Raw genomic sequence first — 15,865 nt, forward strand, 5'->3', positions numbered from 1 at the left:
ACATTAAAAAACAAACAAACCCTCAAATAAAAGGATTCCATTGGAATTTTGGGGGTATTCATTCCTCCAAAATACTCTTTGAGAGAAAAGTGTACAGAAAACTACAGCCTGAAACTTGGGTACATTTTTAACTACCGCGCAGGTGACACTGTCATAGAACTATGCTGTAGATCTGCTGCTGTGTAAATTCTGCAAGGAAAGGTGTAATCAGAGTGGATTGTACCTCATTTTTGTTAAGAATTCAGTTATGCAATAACACACCCACACAATATATAGAACATAAACATTAAATAAAAAGGTAGAAAAACAGAAAAATATGTAAATATTTTGATTATGACTATAGAAAACCTATCCTAATAAACAATATATGGATTTTAGTACTGCATAAATTTCTCATTTGCTTCTCCAGAGGACTTTATATGCAATTAACTGCTTCACCAGCATCAATAGGTCTTCTGTACCAAATTCCATACTGAATTTTTTTTCATGATTTTAACAGACAGTGCCTCACATACTAACTATAGAGCCACTCCTCTGACACTTCAGTATACAACAGCACTGTATAAAACTGGATATGTTTTTGATGATACAAAGTTTTAAAAATAATAAAATACTATGGAGCTGTTGGTAAATATTTTGCTGTATCAGTAAAGAGTTATGTAGCAGTTACAGACCTCCTGCATCAAGGATGATATCCACTCCTAATCCACCTGTCTCCTCCAAACAGCTTTCTGTCAGATCACATGTTCCATTGGTTTCATCTATAATACGAGCTAGATGGGATGGCAAGGTAAATTAGAATAATTTAGGGCAAAAAAAGACCAGCACATACTTTGTATCCTTCAGACTTATCCAGAAACCATTATGAAGAATAACACGAGAACAAAACAGTTACAGTGGTACCTCAGGTTACATACGCTTCAGGTTACATACACGTCAGGTTACAGACTCCACTAACCCAGAAATAATACCTTGGGTTAAGAACTTTGCTTCAGGATGAGAACAGAAATCGTGCTCTGGCGGTGTGGCGGCAGCAGGAGGCCCCATTAGATAAAGCAGTGCTTCAGGTTAAGAACAGTTTCAGGTTAAGAACGGACCTCCGGAACGAATTAAGTACTTAACCCGAGGTACCACTGTATTTTTCCTCAGCAATATTTACAGAGAATATTGTGTAGAAGTGTGCAGAATTCAAAAGAAAATACTTGTCAAAGACTTAGGCTGCCATCCTAGTCCTAGCTGCAAAAGTAATTCTAATAACCACTGGGTTTTACAGACATCTCAGTGAACTTGCACAGAACTGGGATTTAAGACCAGGGACTCATTGGTAAGAAGCAAAGGCAAAGGAAATATTTAAACTCTGCAGAACACGAACATTTCTATCATCAACATTCAGGCTTTGTTCAGACATAATCCTAAACGACGATTTGATTAGCCTAAATATGGTTTGCTTGAACATGTGAACCCAGCCCAGGAAACTAAATGGTTGCTTGTTCCTAGCTGACAAACCACAGCTTGTTCATGAGCCACCATGAAGGACTGCTAGGGACCACCAACTGCACCCTGTGTTTCCCACCTGCTTCGAGGCAGAACCAGGGCCCCAATCAACAAGGCTTGCTGAGGACAAGGCAGGCAGCTTCCCCTCCCCGTGTGGTGAAACAAACAATCTGGATTTTCTTTCATGCAGCGTAAGAAATACTTGAATATAATGAAGATCGTGATTAAAAATGGCAAGGTTCTTTCTTATACTCACCTACTAATGGTTGCTTGACACCTGTAAAGTAAAATACCAAAATGAGAACTGGAGCATATGAAATGGTAAGAAATACTCTAAATATTTAAATACAATGCATTTTCTTAAATACTGTGGGGCTCCTGCTGGCCTACAGGAAAGGGCTGTCACAGGGCTGAATGGAGCCGTCTTCTGCCCCAGCTCCTAACAGTCTTTCCATGCATGTATAGTACAGCATTCTGGCATTAATCACCAGAAAGCCAGTGGATGCCTTCTGCCACTCCTGTTCAAAGGAGGGGTGATCTGCTACTAGGCCTGCTCCATATCGCCCAGGACCGGTATAAGGGGCAGACCGCAATGACAGTTTCACTCAGCGGTATATAACTGGTGAAACCGCCACCTTCTGAGGAGGCAGAGGGAATCAGAAGGTGGCGGTTTCATCAGTGATATACTGCTGAGTGAAACCGCCATCGTCTGCCCTCCTAACGGCAGAGGGAGAAACAGGCCGCACTGGCGAGGTGCCGAAATGGCTTGTTCCTCCCTCTGCCTCTTTTAACAGCTTGGCTGAGGAGCGTGCCAGTGCCCTTGCCTCAGCCAAGCAGTTTTACATGGCCTCGGACCTGCCGGCGGCTCACACGAGCCAGCAGCAGGGTGAGGACTCCGTTAAGGTGCTCCCCCTCCCCAGCTGAGACAGCCCTGATCCATCTCCTGCTTGCACACCAGCAGGAGCAGGAGCGAGGCTGCTCAGCTGGGGAGGTGTGGGCTCCGTCACACTTCTCCTTTGGGGGGGGGCAGCTGCCATTCCTCCTCAAGGGAGAAGTTTGAAGGATCCCCCCCCCCACCTTGCCTCCAGTTTGCGGGTGGAGTGTGGGCTCCGTTAGACTCCCCCCTCCTGCGAAGGCAGCTGCGGCTGAGGCAGGCCTTGAGACGGGGTTGGGCTTAGCTAGGCCATGTAAGGACTCTCTGATACTGCTGCACCAGCAGCATCAGGCAGCCCTGCTTTGCGGACTTTGTCCCAGAGGGTGGGCTGCATCTTTCCTCCCGAGGTGAATGACTGGCCTATCTTCGGGATGTGGGGGGCGAGCAAGTGAGGTAGCTTGCTGCCCCCCCCCCCGCACCGAGGAAAGCGGAGGGAGCCTCAGGAAGGAGCCCTGGCGTGTTTTCATTTTGTATTTTTATGCTGTAAACCACCCTGTGATCTTCGGATGAAGGGTTGTATAAATTTAAAAAAGTATACAGTGGTGCCTCGCAAGACGAAAAGAATCCGTTCTGTGATTCTCTTCGTCTAGCGGTTTTTTCGTCTTGCGAAGCAAGCCCATTGACGGATTAGCGGATTAGCGCCATTAGCGGCTTATCGGATCAGCTGATAAGCATTTTAGCAGCTTAGAAAAAAGGGGGAGGGGAAAAACCCCCGCAGGAACTCGCAAGACGTTGTCGTCTTGCGAAGCAAGCCCATAGGAAATTCGTTTTGCGAAGCACCTCCAAAACGGAAAACTCTTTCGTCTAGCAAGTTTTCCGTCTTGCGAGGCATTCGTCTTGCGGGGCACCACTGTACTGTAAAGGATAAAAAAATACTTAAGAAAAGGAAGGTAGAGGGCTCCATAAGTCTCCACTGAGTCTTATCACAATTTATTTCTACAGCACCTACGTGTGTATCCTGCATTGCAGGGAGTTGGACTAAATTATCCTCAGGGTCCCTTCCAACTCTGTGATTCCCCCAAATCATCCATTAATTGTATTATTATTGGGCAAAATCCAGCATTTTGAAACACAAATTCTTCTATTAAAATCTATATGATCTATACACGCTTAACTCTGACAGGCCAAGTCCATTACTATTAACTTCTAGAATTTGTAAACTACCATATAACTCAAAGTGGCTTACAATCATTACAATTTTAACAGCACGGTATAATAAAAACAATTACTTTATTTTTAATTAATTATGATCCCAGTCTTTTCTTACATTTTGCTCACTGGAATGCATTGGGGTATTTTCTAAAAGCGATTCACTGCTCCCATAATCCAAACTGACAGCAAGTTTTTAGTAAAAATGTTCAGGCCTCTAAGCAGGTTCTCTGTGGGAAGTTAAGGCCCTTTGCTTGTTTTGAGTCTGGAGCACTTCTGTTAAAATATTTTGGACTGCATAAATTATACAAATACATTAGAAAAGAAACTATATAATACACTGATTTGACTGTGCCAAAATAAGAGCTTATTCTCCAGCTATCAGGAATCGCTTAAAAACTTGATAGAAAACATTTCAAGCTGCATTCAGCAAAATGTTGGGAAGCTGTTATTTGGGTCAATGTGTTCCATGTTTAAACCTCCTTGTGCTTACAAAGCACTAACTGATATGCTCTGCTTCAATATACAAGGCCTGACTGTGTAGTAAATATTTTACAATATCCTGTTCCAATTTCAAGTCCAATCCTTCATGGTTAATTTCATGTATAGACCATTTTTATCATGGTTCAGAAGTGTAGGCTGCTTGCCTTTGGAAGTCATATTAACTAGCAATTAGCACTTCTGTTTTATTATACTGATGCTGCATAATGTGGATTGCTTTGTCACACTTCTAGGGAATTTTAAGTAGCAAGAAGAGCTACCCTCAAACTAGATTCCACACAATATATAGCAGTATCTAGAAGCTGCTCAAGCAGGTATCTGCCATTTACTGTATTTTTCGCCATATAGGATGCACTTTTCCCCCTCCAAAAATGAAAGGGAAATGTGTGCGCGTCCTATGGGGTGAATGCAGGCTTTCGCTGAAGCCTGGAGAGTGAGAGGGGTCGGTGCGCACCGACCCCTCTCGCTCTCCAGGCTTCAGAAAGCTATCCGCAAGCCTTGGGAGCCCACGGGAGTTCCCGCCGGGCTCCCACGGCTTGCGCAGAGCTGCCTGCACCCCGAAGCCGGGGCATGCTGAGCAGTTGCGCCCGGGCTTTGGGTAGCTCTGCACAAGCCGCAGGAGCCCTCCCACGGCTTGCACAGAGCTGCCTCTTATCCCAAAGCCCGGGGGCGCTGAGCAGTCGTGCCCGGGCTTTGGTAGCTCTCCACAAGCTGTGGGAGGGCTCCCACGGCTTGCGGACAGCAGCCTGTTCTGGGGGCTCTAGCTTCCCCCGCCCCAGCCCCGCACCTGGGTGGGAATTTTTTTTTTCTTTATCCCCCCCCAAAAAAAATTAGGTGCGCCCTATGGGCCGGTGCGCCCTATGGGGCGAAAAATCCGGTACTTTATTGCAATAGACACAATATCAGATATCAAACCAACTGTGGAACAACATTTCAAAACTAGAAGGGAAAAGGAGAAACTGTGGAGTTCTACAGACACTGGTTTTTCAAAGCAAAAACTGAAGGCAGAAAACACTTATTCATTACTTATATGGGACTGCGATATTTTACCATCAAATGTAAGTTTTTCATGGAAGCGGTATGTGTTTTAAAAAAGGACATCTGGCACCCTGTAATAGCAAAGTTGACATTAGCACAGGGAGGTACTAACGGAGAACACTTCACAGCTGCTTACCATTAAAAGAGATTTCTTAATTATGCCATGATCCATCTGTGCAAGACATTGTTTTGTCCAAATTCTGCTTGCCTCCCCTCTCTTTGCAGCTCATCTTTGGGAGGATACTGCAGGCTGCTAAAACCCTCCACTCTGAAGTCCAAGACCAAGCTTCGCCCACCATGCATGCCATTCCAACACGGCGCTTACATGAGAGATAATAGTGTGGTCCTGTCCATGAATTTATCCTTGCACCCCGGAGGAGAGCCGATATGCTTGCCAGATACTTCAGAAAACTGTTTCTCCCACAGAAGCAAGGCATGCAGAGCACATCTATCTTTTCATGTCATTCCCTGAGCTCACAATATGTAAACAAGCCGGGATAAGAAGGAAAATGTTTACATGTGCTCACAAGTCAGCGGTGGCTGTAGTTAGTGTTCTATTCAGCCTAACAGCTGCTGCCCTACTTATTTTTGGATGGCCAAGAGGGAAAGTAAATAAGATTAAAAATAAATCAAAGGCTGTGGAAAAAAGAAAGTCGCCTGCATTTTAAAATAATCCTCAATAATTTGTAGTTCTGATTATTGTAATACTTTGAGGGATATGAACAATTTGGGGCTCAGGTATTGAGATAGACGTTTCAGTGTTTTATAATAAGAGGCTTGTAATTTTACAAAGCTGAATGTTTGGTATCCATCTATATATAACAGGAGTTTACAGACGCTTATAAGTCCAGGTCTGACTGACTTGTGACCCACTAAACTGAAAGTAACTCATCAGCCATGTACTATGGCCTGATATATTTTGATATGTCTCCACCCAATTTTTTGCAGTTACAGGTACAGAACCAAACAAGAGCCTTGTTGAGCCCTGGTGGGCAGCCATATATAGATGGTAGGCTGCATGTAGCTTGCTAGGTCAGATGACAGAGCTTACTGCAGCCCAATCTCTCCCCCCCCCAAAGGAATAGGAATGTCAACAGCCAGCTGCATTAAGTTTCACCAACAAAGACTTCATCTCAGTTCTAAATATTTACCATTTATTTTATCCATCAATTGGGGAATGTACATCAATAAACACAACATTCAAAACAGCAGCACACTAAAACAGACAACAAATAAAAACTGCAGATAAAGTTCAAGTACAGTACTTAAAATACCTGGCTGGGGAAAAAATGTTTCTGCCTGGTACCTACATGATAATGTTACCAACATTGGGGAGGAAATTCTGTAACCAGGGCACAAAGGCCAAGAAAACTCTTTCCCTTATTGACATCAGTCTCGCCTCTGATGCAGGAGGCATTTGGAAAAGAGGACTCACAGATCACTTTAAAGTTTGGGAATGCTGATAAGGATGTATATGCACACACTTTCACATACCTGGGTCCCAAGCCAGTTCGCGCTCGTGAAATGCAGACGTACATTTCAAAATAATAACATGTGTTCTGAATTAGCTCTCTCATGCAGCTAGAACCAAACAATGTAACTCACCCACAGATGGCGTAAGCCTCTCAAGATACTGCTTGTCTTCAAGACTATATATAGTAGAAATGACTTTGGCTCCTCTGTGTTGTGCTAGCTGAATAGCGATTGTACCAAATGGCTGCAGGAGGAGAAATAGATGGAGCATGTGCATATGTTTAAATATATTGCCTTGGTACTGGTGAACTAAAATACAGAACTCTACACCCGCCTACAACTTTTAACACCAAATAGAAGTAGCAAGTGCATATGTTTAAATACTGTTTGTGTATTGGTGAACTTATATACCAGTACACCCACCCACCCACCCCTTAGGACCTTAACTATGAGCTGCATTCAGATGAAGTCCCTGCCCCAATAGCTCTATTGCTCCTGGTGAGATTGGAAGCATATCTTTAGGTTCACACACCTCATTGCCGAATATTTGGAAAGCCTGAAAATGTTGTTTCGAACACATTTCATTCAATGGGAAAATGATGTATACTTTAGGATGCCTGGAAAAAACCACCATGTCAGCAATAAGTCTGGTATGCTGTACATGTAGTCCAAGATACAAGGATAACTTGGAAAGTATGGACATTTTAAATGTTGTCATCCATTGACCAAACTTCAGGTCCGGAAATCTGTTACTATGGCAGCCAGTACTCCAGCAGAGAGCAGGCTAAGCCATGTTGCATGCAGATAGATGCGTGAGAGTTTCTTTTTTTAACACTTTACGTAGCCTTGCCTTGAGGGCTTCCAGTGCAAACGGAAGCAGACATCACATTTTTTAATCAGCCTTTCATAAAATATACTACAAATAGCTTCTGGGAAAGGGGGCTTCTCAGCTAGACCTGGATGCAGGTGCTACAGATGGATGCAGGGCTGCTGCAGCCGCCTCTCCCCCCACCACGGATGACCTCAGCAATAGCAGTTAGCAAGAAGGATCACAGGGCTGGATGGGGTCTGGTCCAACACTTACTCAGTGCAGAAAATCCAGAGTTGCAGCATCTCCAACTCTTTAGCCTCTGCTTGAAGACTTCCAGGGAGGAAAAGCCTACTACCCCTTTAGAGAACTGGTTCCAAACTGCTCTTACAGTCAAAAGATTCTTTTGATGTTCAACTGAAATCTACCTTCCTATAACTTAAAGCCAATAAATCTAGTCCCACCCTCTGGAGCAGCATAGGGCAAGTCTTTCCTTTTAGTATACAATAGTTCTCCAGGCATATGTTGCTATTCTCTTCTCTAGTTCCTTCAATCTTTCCTCATACTGGGACCCCCAAAGTGCCAAGCGTAGGGCAGGTAAAGCCTTCTTTCTTCCCTTCCCATCAGGTGTTAGGATGGGGAGAAAGAAGCTTGCCTTTTGGTTGCAAGCAGAAGAGTCTCTTTTGCTGACGACGCCTACACAAAAAAAGGGGGGGTCTGCTTGCTCTGGCTGCCGGTGCTGTTCCCAACAGCAGACAGGCTTGTACAGCCAAACTCAGCAGGATTTTAAACCCTCCCAACCCCAGAGTCTGTCAAGACTGGCCCGCTCGGGCAGGGGTACCTTTACCTTTACCTTTAAGGCAGGATCATCTATCTACTTTGGCTTTGAGCCCAGTAAGGAACAGGTGAGTTCAGCCAAAGTATAATTGAGCCCCACCCTGGTACCCATCAGCTGATTTGGTGACATAAGCTGAATGACAGGTGCAGGTGGTTTGGGGGGAAATGGCCTTGTGGGGAAAGATGGGTCCATGGGTTCCTGATTTATCAGAAAGAGCACAGGCTATAAGACTTTTCAAGTCCATTCCAACAAGACAAATATATACTGAATAGGAGTTTAAGAAAAGGTATAATTGTTTCCGAAGTAGTTTCTTGTACCTACACTTGCTCCATCCATTACCAGAACAGTTTTTCCTGGAGTGGCGTAGGAGAGGTAATGAAGAGCTGTATATGCACGAAGACCATCACGAATGGTGCCTGCTGCTTCAAGCCAGGAGACCTTTTCTGGCTTATGAGCTGTTTCATAATGGGGGGGGGAGAGAGAGAGGGGGGGGGGAGGAGGCAGGGAGGGAGAAGCAGACCAGAGATTTTAAAAAGCAGGGCTGGCGGTTGCCTACTTTTGAAACAGAACCTTAAATTTGTTGTTTAGCCTAATAGACTATTACAAAAAAAATGTTGGTCAGTGTTCTCCTTCCTCCCCAAAAATAAAAATTAAAAGAAACATATTGCAGAGATAAAAAAGGCAGTATGGGTCTCCTCAACCCTGTCATATATGCTTGCAAAATTATTAACAAATCTATTAGCTTTATGTTTTAAACTGTTCACTGGTAAAGTGTCACCGTATTTTTATAGCATTATGTCTTGTTTCTCAGTGAAAAGAATAAAAGTCAGAATATAAACATTGGGTTGATTCAAGTAATTGCTGTACATTAAAAAAAATACTTGTATTTTTTATATATATACATATTTTTAAGTGCTATGACAGATTATGCTTGGGAATAATATCACTTTGAAAAATGAGGCTCCTAAGACCAGCTTCAGGGTTCGAAAGCTGTTCCAAACCAGTGGGAAGCACAGTGGTACCTCGGATTACAGACGCTTCAGGTTACAGACTCTGCTAACCCACAAATAGTACCTCAGGTTAAGAACTTTACTTCAGGATGAGAACAGAAATTGCGCAGCAGCAGCGGGAGGCCCCATTAGCTAAAGTGGTACCTCAAGTTAAGAACATTTTCAGGTTAAGAACGGACCTCCAGAACGAATTAAGTTCTTAACCGGAGGTACCGCTGTATAAAACAATAAAAACATGGAAAGGGAAAAACCAGAACTTTATTTCGTTAAGGTGAGGTCTGGAAAGACAGGCTATTTATTAGCCTGCTTGGTTACTTAAAAAAGACATAGGGCAAAGTATTAAATGGGGAACACAGGGCAGGATTCACCTAAAGAGCCCCATCAATGGAAGCACAAGGCTGCCATCTGCCTTACTGCAGGGCAGATTCGAGGGTAAACCATACGCGGAATGAGTCTGCCCCTGCGGCTTTATGGAGGTAGAAACTGTCTCTCATGCCTTGTTACGCTGCCGTTTCTACGGGGATATACACTCGGTATTTATTACCCCTGCTATGCAAAAATCTCCAAATGAATCCAAACTTCAATGTCTAAAATCCCTGGTAGAGGACAAGGATCCTGAGATCACATTAAGGGCAGCCAAATTCTGTGCGATTGCCATAAAACTTAGGGAACAAGCTGTGCTATCATAATGATTAAGACCTTAAATGATAATTTTAGGTTATATTTTAGTGACTAGGTTTTAATTTATATATTTTTTAACTGTTGCTATATCTGTATTGTCCCTGCTATACTTAATTGCAAATTCAAAGGTATCCCTATCGTGTTTTATGACTTTCTTGATATTGTATGTGGGCTGGAACTGGTCTGTGACCGAAATAATAAATTCATTCATTCAATGGAAGAACAAGGACTTCTGCTCACACAATGGGGCTTCCCCCGCACTGTGCCCCCAAATAAATTGGCTCTAGGTTGGGAGAACTTCTCAGAACATCAGGAAGAGAAGGGGATCATTTTATCTGACGTACATCGAAAAGCATAACACTAAATTCTGCCCAGAGTCTTGGGATATTCAAAATCAATGTGAAACGCACAAGGAGATTCTTAAAACTACACTTGCACATCTTATGGCAGGCATAGACAAACTCAGCCCTCCAGATGTTTTGGGATTACAACTCCCATCATCCCTGACCACTGGTCCTGTTAGCTAGGGATGATGGGAGTTGTAGTCTCAAAAATATCTGGAGGGCCAAGTTTGGCCACCACTGGTTTAGATGGTTAAGTAATTTGGGAGCTCTTAACTCCACACCTGACTTTATGTGTGTTGGGTCAGAGTCAAATTTATACTGACAAGTGTTACACAGGCCTGCCTTTTCTGGAATACTCTAAATAAATATTGCTTTCTTTTTCCAATATTCCCTTCTCTCTACCACTTCAATGTTTTTCAAAGTAAGCTTTAAAAATGAATACAAATCCAAATTACTTGAAAACCTGAATCTTGATAGCACAATTACATGACATAAGTAAGTTGAGGAAAATTAATTACCATAACATTTATTAAGAACAGAACTTGCATTTCTGGAAGGCCACAAAACACACAGTAACCTGAATATAATATAATTAATCCAGATATTATTCTAGCTGTCTATGTAAACACCACACCAGACAGCTTTGAAACTTTTATGCCATACATCAGACCAAAATTTAGAAGGGATTTGCTAACGGTGGTTTAAACTTCTTAGTTTGGGGCAGAATTCATTTCTGAACCTTCTCGAAGGGTGTAGACAATGGTGTCCAAACTTTTTCAAAGAGGGCCAGATTTGATGAAGTGAAGGGCCGTGAGGGCCGACCAAAGGGCCGACCAAAGTTGTTAACCTTTTTTTTAGGATTGAAGAAGTTGCTGAGCTTTTATTATGATTTTACCCCAAAGCTGTTGACTTTGGACATGCCAGGTATAGAGAGACTTAATCTAATCAGCCTTCTTATGTTTCATCAGTGGAAGGTTGTGTTTTGTTTTGTTTAGTTTTATTCTTTGAGTCTCTTCCATAACTTGGAGAGGACAAAGTGTCTTTCATTAATATGTGTATGCAGATGTTGCCACCCACTTCTCTGGGTCAGTTCCAGGAGTGGCTGCTGTCCATTCGGACTGGTAGGTTAGAAGGCAGCAAGAACAGCAGGAGGTGAAGTCAGAGCCAGTGACAGCTAGAGCCTGTAAATCCCGTTTTGTCTCCATCCTCCTCCCTGCTGAGGCTAAGAAGGAAGCTGCCAGGCAGTGCCAACCTCTGGGCTGGTTGTCAGAAAGAAGGCAGGCAGGTGGGGCTTGGCTGAGGACAGGATGAGGTTGGTGGGCCAATGCTCCATTAGCTATAGTGAATTTACCACCATCGCTCAGGTCCATGTCCTGAACATTTATTTCTATCCATATATAATTGAACAATTGACTAAGGTTCATTAACCAACTAAGATTTCTTTAGCTGTGTAAACAGCCCTATGAAGGCACAAGTGCTTGCAATCCACATATTTTTGGGCAGCTGCTAGCAGTCCTTTATACAGCCGTACCTTGGTTGACGAACGCCTTGCGAGTCGAACATTTTGGCTCCCACAAGCCTGGGAGTGAGTGTTCCGGCTTGAGAACTTTCTTTGGAACCCAAATGTCTGGCGTGGCTTCTGTGGCTTCCGATTGGCTGCAGGACCTTCCTGCAGCCAATCGGAAGCTGCGCCTTGGTTTCCGAACGCTTTGGAAGTCTAAAGGACTTCAGGAACGGATTCCGTTTGGCTTCTAATGTATGACTATATTAGAAAGGCTAAACAGAGGAATGCCACAATATAGTGAGATTCTTTGTTATCCAGCAGGACTTGCAGGACTCAAACATTTCAGTGTTGTTTTCCTTACCGTAGCCCCCTCCTCAATGTACTGCATGCTAATTTTGAAATTTCCCTAACTTTGGAAAAAAAACAACTACTTGTGATGCATTTCGTGGGACCTGCTGTTGGAAAAATATGAACCCTGCTGGGTTTACAGCGATGATAGTTAAAATTTCTGGGTTGTAGCCAAAGTACATAGAGTTGATTTTTTTAATGTTTCTTTTTCTGTTGTCTTTTACCTTGTATTGAGTACTACAGAACACAGCTGTAGTTTCAAAGGATGCCGTTCTGCTATTGAACTTTTGTTATACAAAATATTCAGAAAGGTTTGTGTTACACAAAAATATAAAGATTCCTGCAAAGGCCGCAGTCGCAATCCAGCAAGGGAGACAAGGCTGCAGAAGCAGCCTCAGGTGCCTGCAGCCATTGCAAAATGTACAACTGGATGCATAACTAACTTGCATCACAAAGGCCACCCAGGACCCAATGATCTGGCACCTGCAACCTTTTAATGTACGTGGCAAAGCACATCTGCACCTGGACCCCTAGTTGAGTGACTTAAGTTTACAAGACTATAGGCGTGTTGGGGCTTATGACATCATTGTCATGTTGAGAAACATAGAAACAACAGACTTATGATTTTGTCTGATGCCAGATAGCAATTAAAGTTCAAAGCTGGGGGTGTGGAAAACTCCACAGGATTCATAATTGTATGCAGTTCTTCAATGACACCACAGGCCAGGGAACAGGGCCCTGCAGCAAACACATGGTTAATCCCTGCCCTCCCATCAGCCAGTATCACCAGTGGGGAAAATGGTCTTGAGGGCTGGAGGTTGCCCACCCCTGAAATAGCATCTTTCCTAAAGGGAATGTTTCTTAAACAACATGCCCCCTATTCATGCTCTCACAAGAGGTTAGATTTGTAGATAAATTATGACCATACATTACAGTTTGGATCATAATATTTTTTAAAAAAAATTCTGTGACACAGTTCTAGATTAGCTTTCTCCCATTCGGTGCTCTCCCAAAATTTTGGACTACAGCTTCCATCATCTTTGACTATTAATCAAGCTGGCTCTGGCTGATGGGGGCACTAGGGGGCACGAGGCTGGGCAAGGCTGCTCCAGATCCTTGGTTGAGTAGACCCTTCCCTTAGTGATCATGCAACATTTTACAGAACGGTGATAACTTTGGATCCAACCCAATGCTCTTGACCTTTTGGATTTGCCTGCTGCTTTTATTTATTTAGTTTAGTTTGCAAATGCATGTTCTAACTATTGCACCAGAGGAAAACCAGGATATCTGGCCTAGAATAATCGAAGAAGTTTGAGAAGAATGCAAAGCTCAAAGCAGGGCTGGACACTGCTTTCAGAAATGCTTGCTTTTAGAATTTAAGAGTAAATCAGCAAAAATAGTTGAGTGAAGCAACAAGAGCAGTAGCTTAGGAGAAATGAAAGGGGTGAGTCAGCTCTTGTGGTTTCTGTTTGAACATTAACTCACTGAAAAGTATGTATTGCTGCAATTTCTTTAGAAGAGATGAATTGTGCAGCATTTAAGGCGTCAGTGTAAGACACTACACTTCTGAGGACACGTGTGCACTATATACAAATAAACTGCAATATATACAAATAAAACAAATTTGACTTTTGTAAATAGTTTTTTTTAAGTGCTCATTGGGTTCCATGTGGTGCTTAACACAAGATACATACCTAAATAATGCTCATGAACTAGAACAACTTCGCACAAACCAGACTCTTCTGAATCCAGTGGTAAAATTCCTATGAAATCAAAACAAAACCCTTCAACTCAAACCACATATATACTGTATCATATGTCAACTAAGAATTGCATTTCTAAGGGAAGGCTATAGCCCTAACCTCACTGACCTGGGAAGACCCACTGAATTCAACAGGACTTGCTTCTCACTAGATACATTTAGGATTGAGCTGTTAATCATTAGTCTGCCCATCACCTTTAGCTTCTGTCACCTCTATATAATGCAGCTGGAAGGGATGAAGCTGTAAAATTTGCAAGCTCTACCCTAAGTGTCGCTGCTGCTGTGATAACAGATTGGCTCAGACTCAAAAAACCTCTTTTTTGACCCTTTTATGAAAGAACTTTACAGTGCACTGTGGTACCAATGAGTGATAGTTATGGAACTCAGCATTAATGAAATGAACATGTATTATGCACAGTTCCAGGAAGCTTACTCATGTGTACATAGCAAAGCCTGCCTTAGGGCATGTTCAGACTAGCAGTTTGTTACACTATCTGCTCACAGTATTGAAGTAAAGAGATGATACAGGTGGAAAGAAGTCCAAATCGCATTGGTGGATCATTTTCACATAGGTAAAGGATCACCTTAATATAGCTAAGTTTTGACTTTACTGCTAACAATTCCTATGTATTCTTCAATACAAAATTTATCACATCAATGCATCATGGGGATTCTCATAAAAAGGCAAATTAATACTTAAGATTTAAAAAGTAAAATAAATCTAAAATTTCTGATTATTTTAATTTGCTATTTGTTTGCATGTAGCCCCATGTCAACATATACAATTTGGATGCAGACATAAGGCTCATTAGCCGCAGACATGTCACCATCCCTTGGCCTAGCCCCTCACCTGTGTCACAGTGTTACTGGGAAGCTAAAAAGATGGTTGTGCTGTCTGGGGCTGATGCCCAAAACATCTGGAGAACGTCAGGCTAAGGAAGGCTATTCTAACCCAATGCAGCTCTTTCACTTAAAAAGTATTCACTGCTTAGATTAAAAAACTGCAACTTACCAACTACCTCATCATTTGGTTGAAAGAAGGTCACTTTATTTCCAGCTTGAACAAAAGAAAATAAAGGGATTTAAATAAAAAAAAAACCCAAGAGAAATTACTATACTTTGAAAACTGTATTTGCAAAACAATAACTTAAAGGCAAACTTCCTGCAATTCCTGATCCCCCGAGCAGATGTCAGTGAAGAGGTAGTGAAAGTCCATGCTAAGCAGCAGCAGAAGGAAGGGTGTGGTGGCGCCACTTGCCCCATATCTCCTGGCAGCAGAGTTGCAGCTGCTTACCAGGATAGAGGGGAGGGTGTCAAGGCTTCACAGAGGTCGGGGCTGTGGAAACACACCCCCAGAGCCAATGAGGTACTTCTGTTGGCAACGCCAGGCTGCTGAGCCAAGGGTGCATAAAATAATACAAATAAAAACACCAGGGTGTGTGTTTGTGTAAATTCTGCCCCTGCCTGTAGGTGTGTTTGAACAGCACTAACCTCCCTGCTGCTTTGCCCCTCCCACTATCAGGTAAGCAGCAACTCTGCTGCCAGGTGATCAGGTAAGCTATATCACACACCATCTGCTGCTGTGTCCATGAAGGAGAAGGAAGGGGGAAAAGGACTTCTTTTGGTTTGCTTCTCATTGTTCCACTCTATTGAACTACCTGAGGTTCTAGCACTGAGGAGAAAAGCTTCTTTCTACTTTCTCTGCAACATGCATAATTTTATGCACTTGTCAAGTCCCCCTTATAAAGCCTTTTTTTATAAACTAAAAAGCCCCAAATGCAGGACAGTTGTTTCAGCCCCATAATCATTTTGGTTGGTGTTTTCTGAACCTTATGTATCCTTTTTTTGAAGCACAGCAACCAGAGCAGGACAGTATTCCAAATGCAATCGCACAACAGATTTGCATAGTGGCATTATTATGTTGGCAGTTTTATTTTATTTGGGAGGTTTTTTTGCACTTGCTTACAACACATCACATTTG

The 15,865-nt window shown here is 42.8% G+C and overlaps 1 protein-coding gene across 8 annotated transcripts in view; it reads right to left on the reverse strand.

The window, feature by feature from the left end:
• The window catches only part of CRYZL1 (crystallin zeta like 1), a 29,067-nt gene that overhangs the window by 4,414 nt on the left and 8,788 nt on the right, over positions 1-15,865 (reverse strand). For all 8 annotated transcript variants that reach the window (XM_082220532.1, XM_082220531.1, XM_082220534.1 and 5 more), the window contains 6 exons: positions 14,897-14,941; positions 13,817-13,885; positions 8,557-8,690; positions 6,722-6,833; positions 1,751-1,771; positions 675-773 (listed from right to left, as the gene is read on the reverse strand). In XM_082220532.1, the coding sequence (XP_082076658.1) occupies positions 675-773; positions 1,751-1,771; positions 6,722-6,833; positions 8,557-8,690; positions 13,817-13,885; positions 14,897-14,941 (480 nt within the window). The remainder of the gene's footprint in view (positions 1-674; positions 774-1,750; positions 1,772-6,721; positions 6,834-8,556; positions 8,691-13,816; positions 13,886-14,896; positions 14,942-15,865) is intronic.

This window comes from Podarcis vaucheri (genome assembly GCF_965113315.1).
Source record: "Podarcis vaucheri genome assembly, chromosome: 4".
NCBI classification, from domain to species: Eukaryota; Metazoa; Chordata; class Lepidosauria; order Squamata; family Lacertidae; genus Podarcis; species Podarcis vaucheri.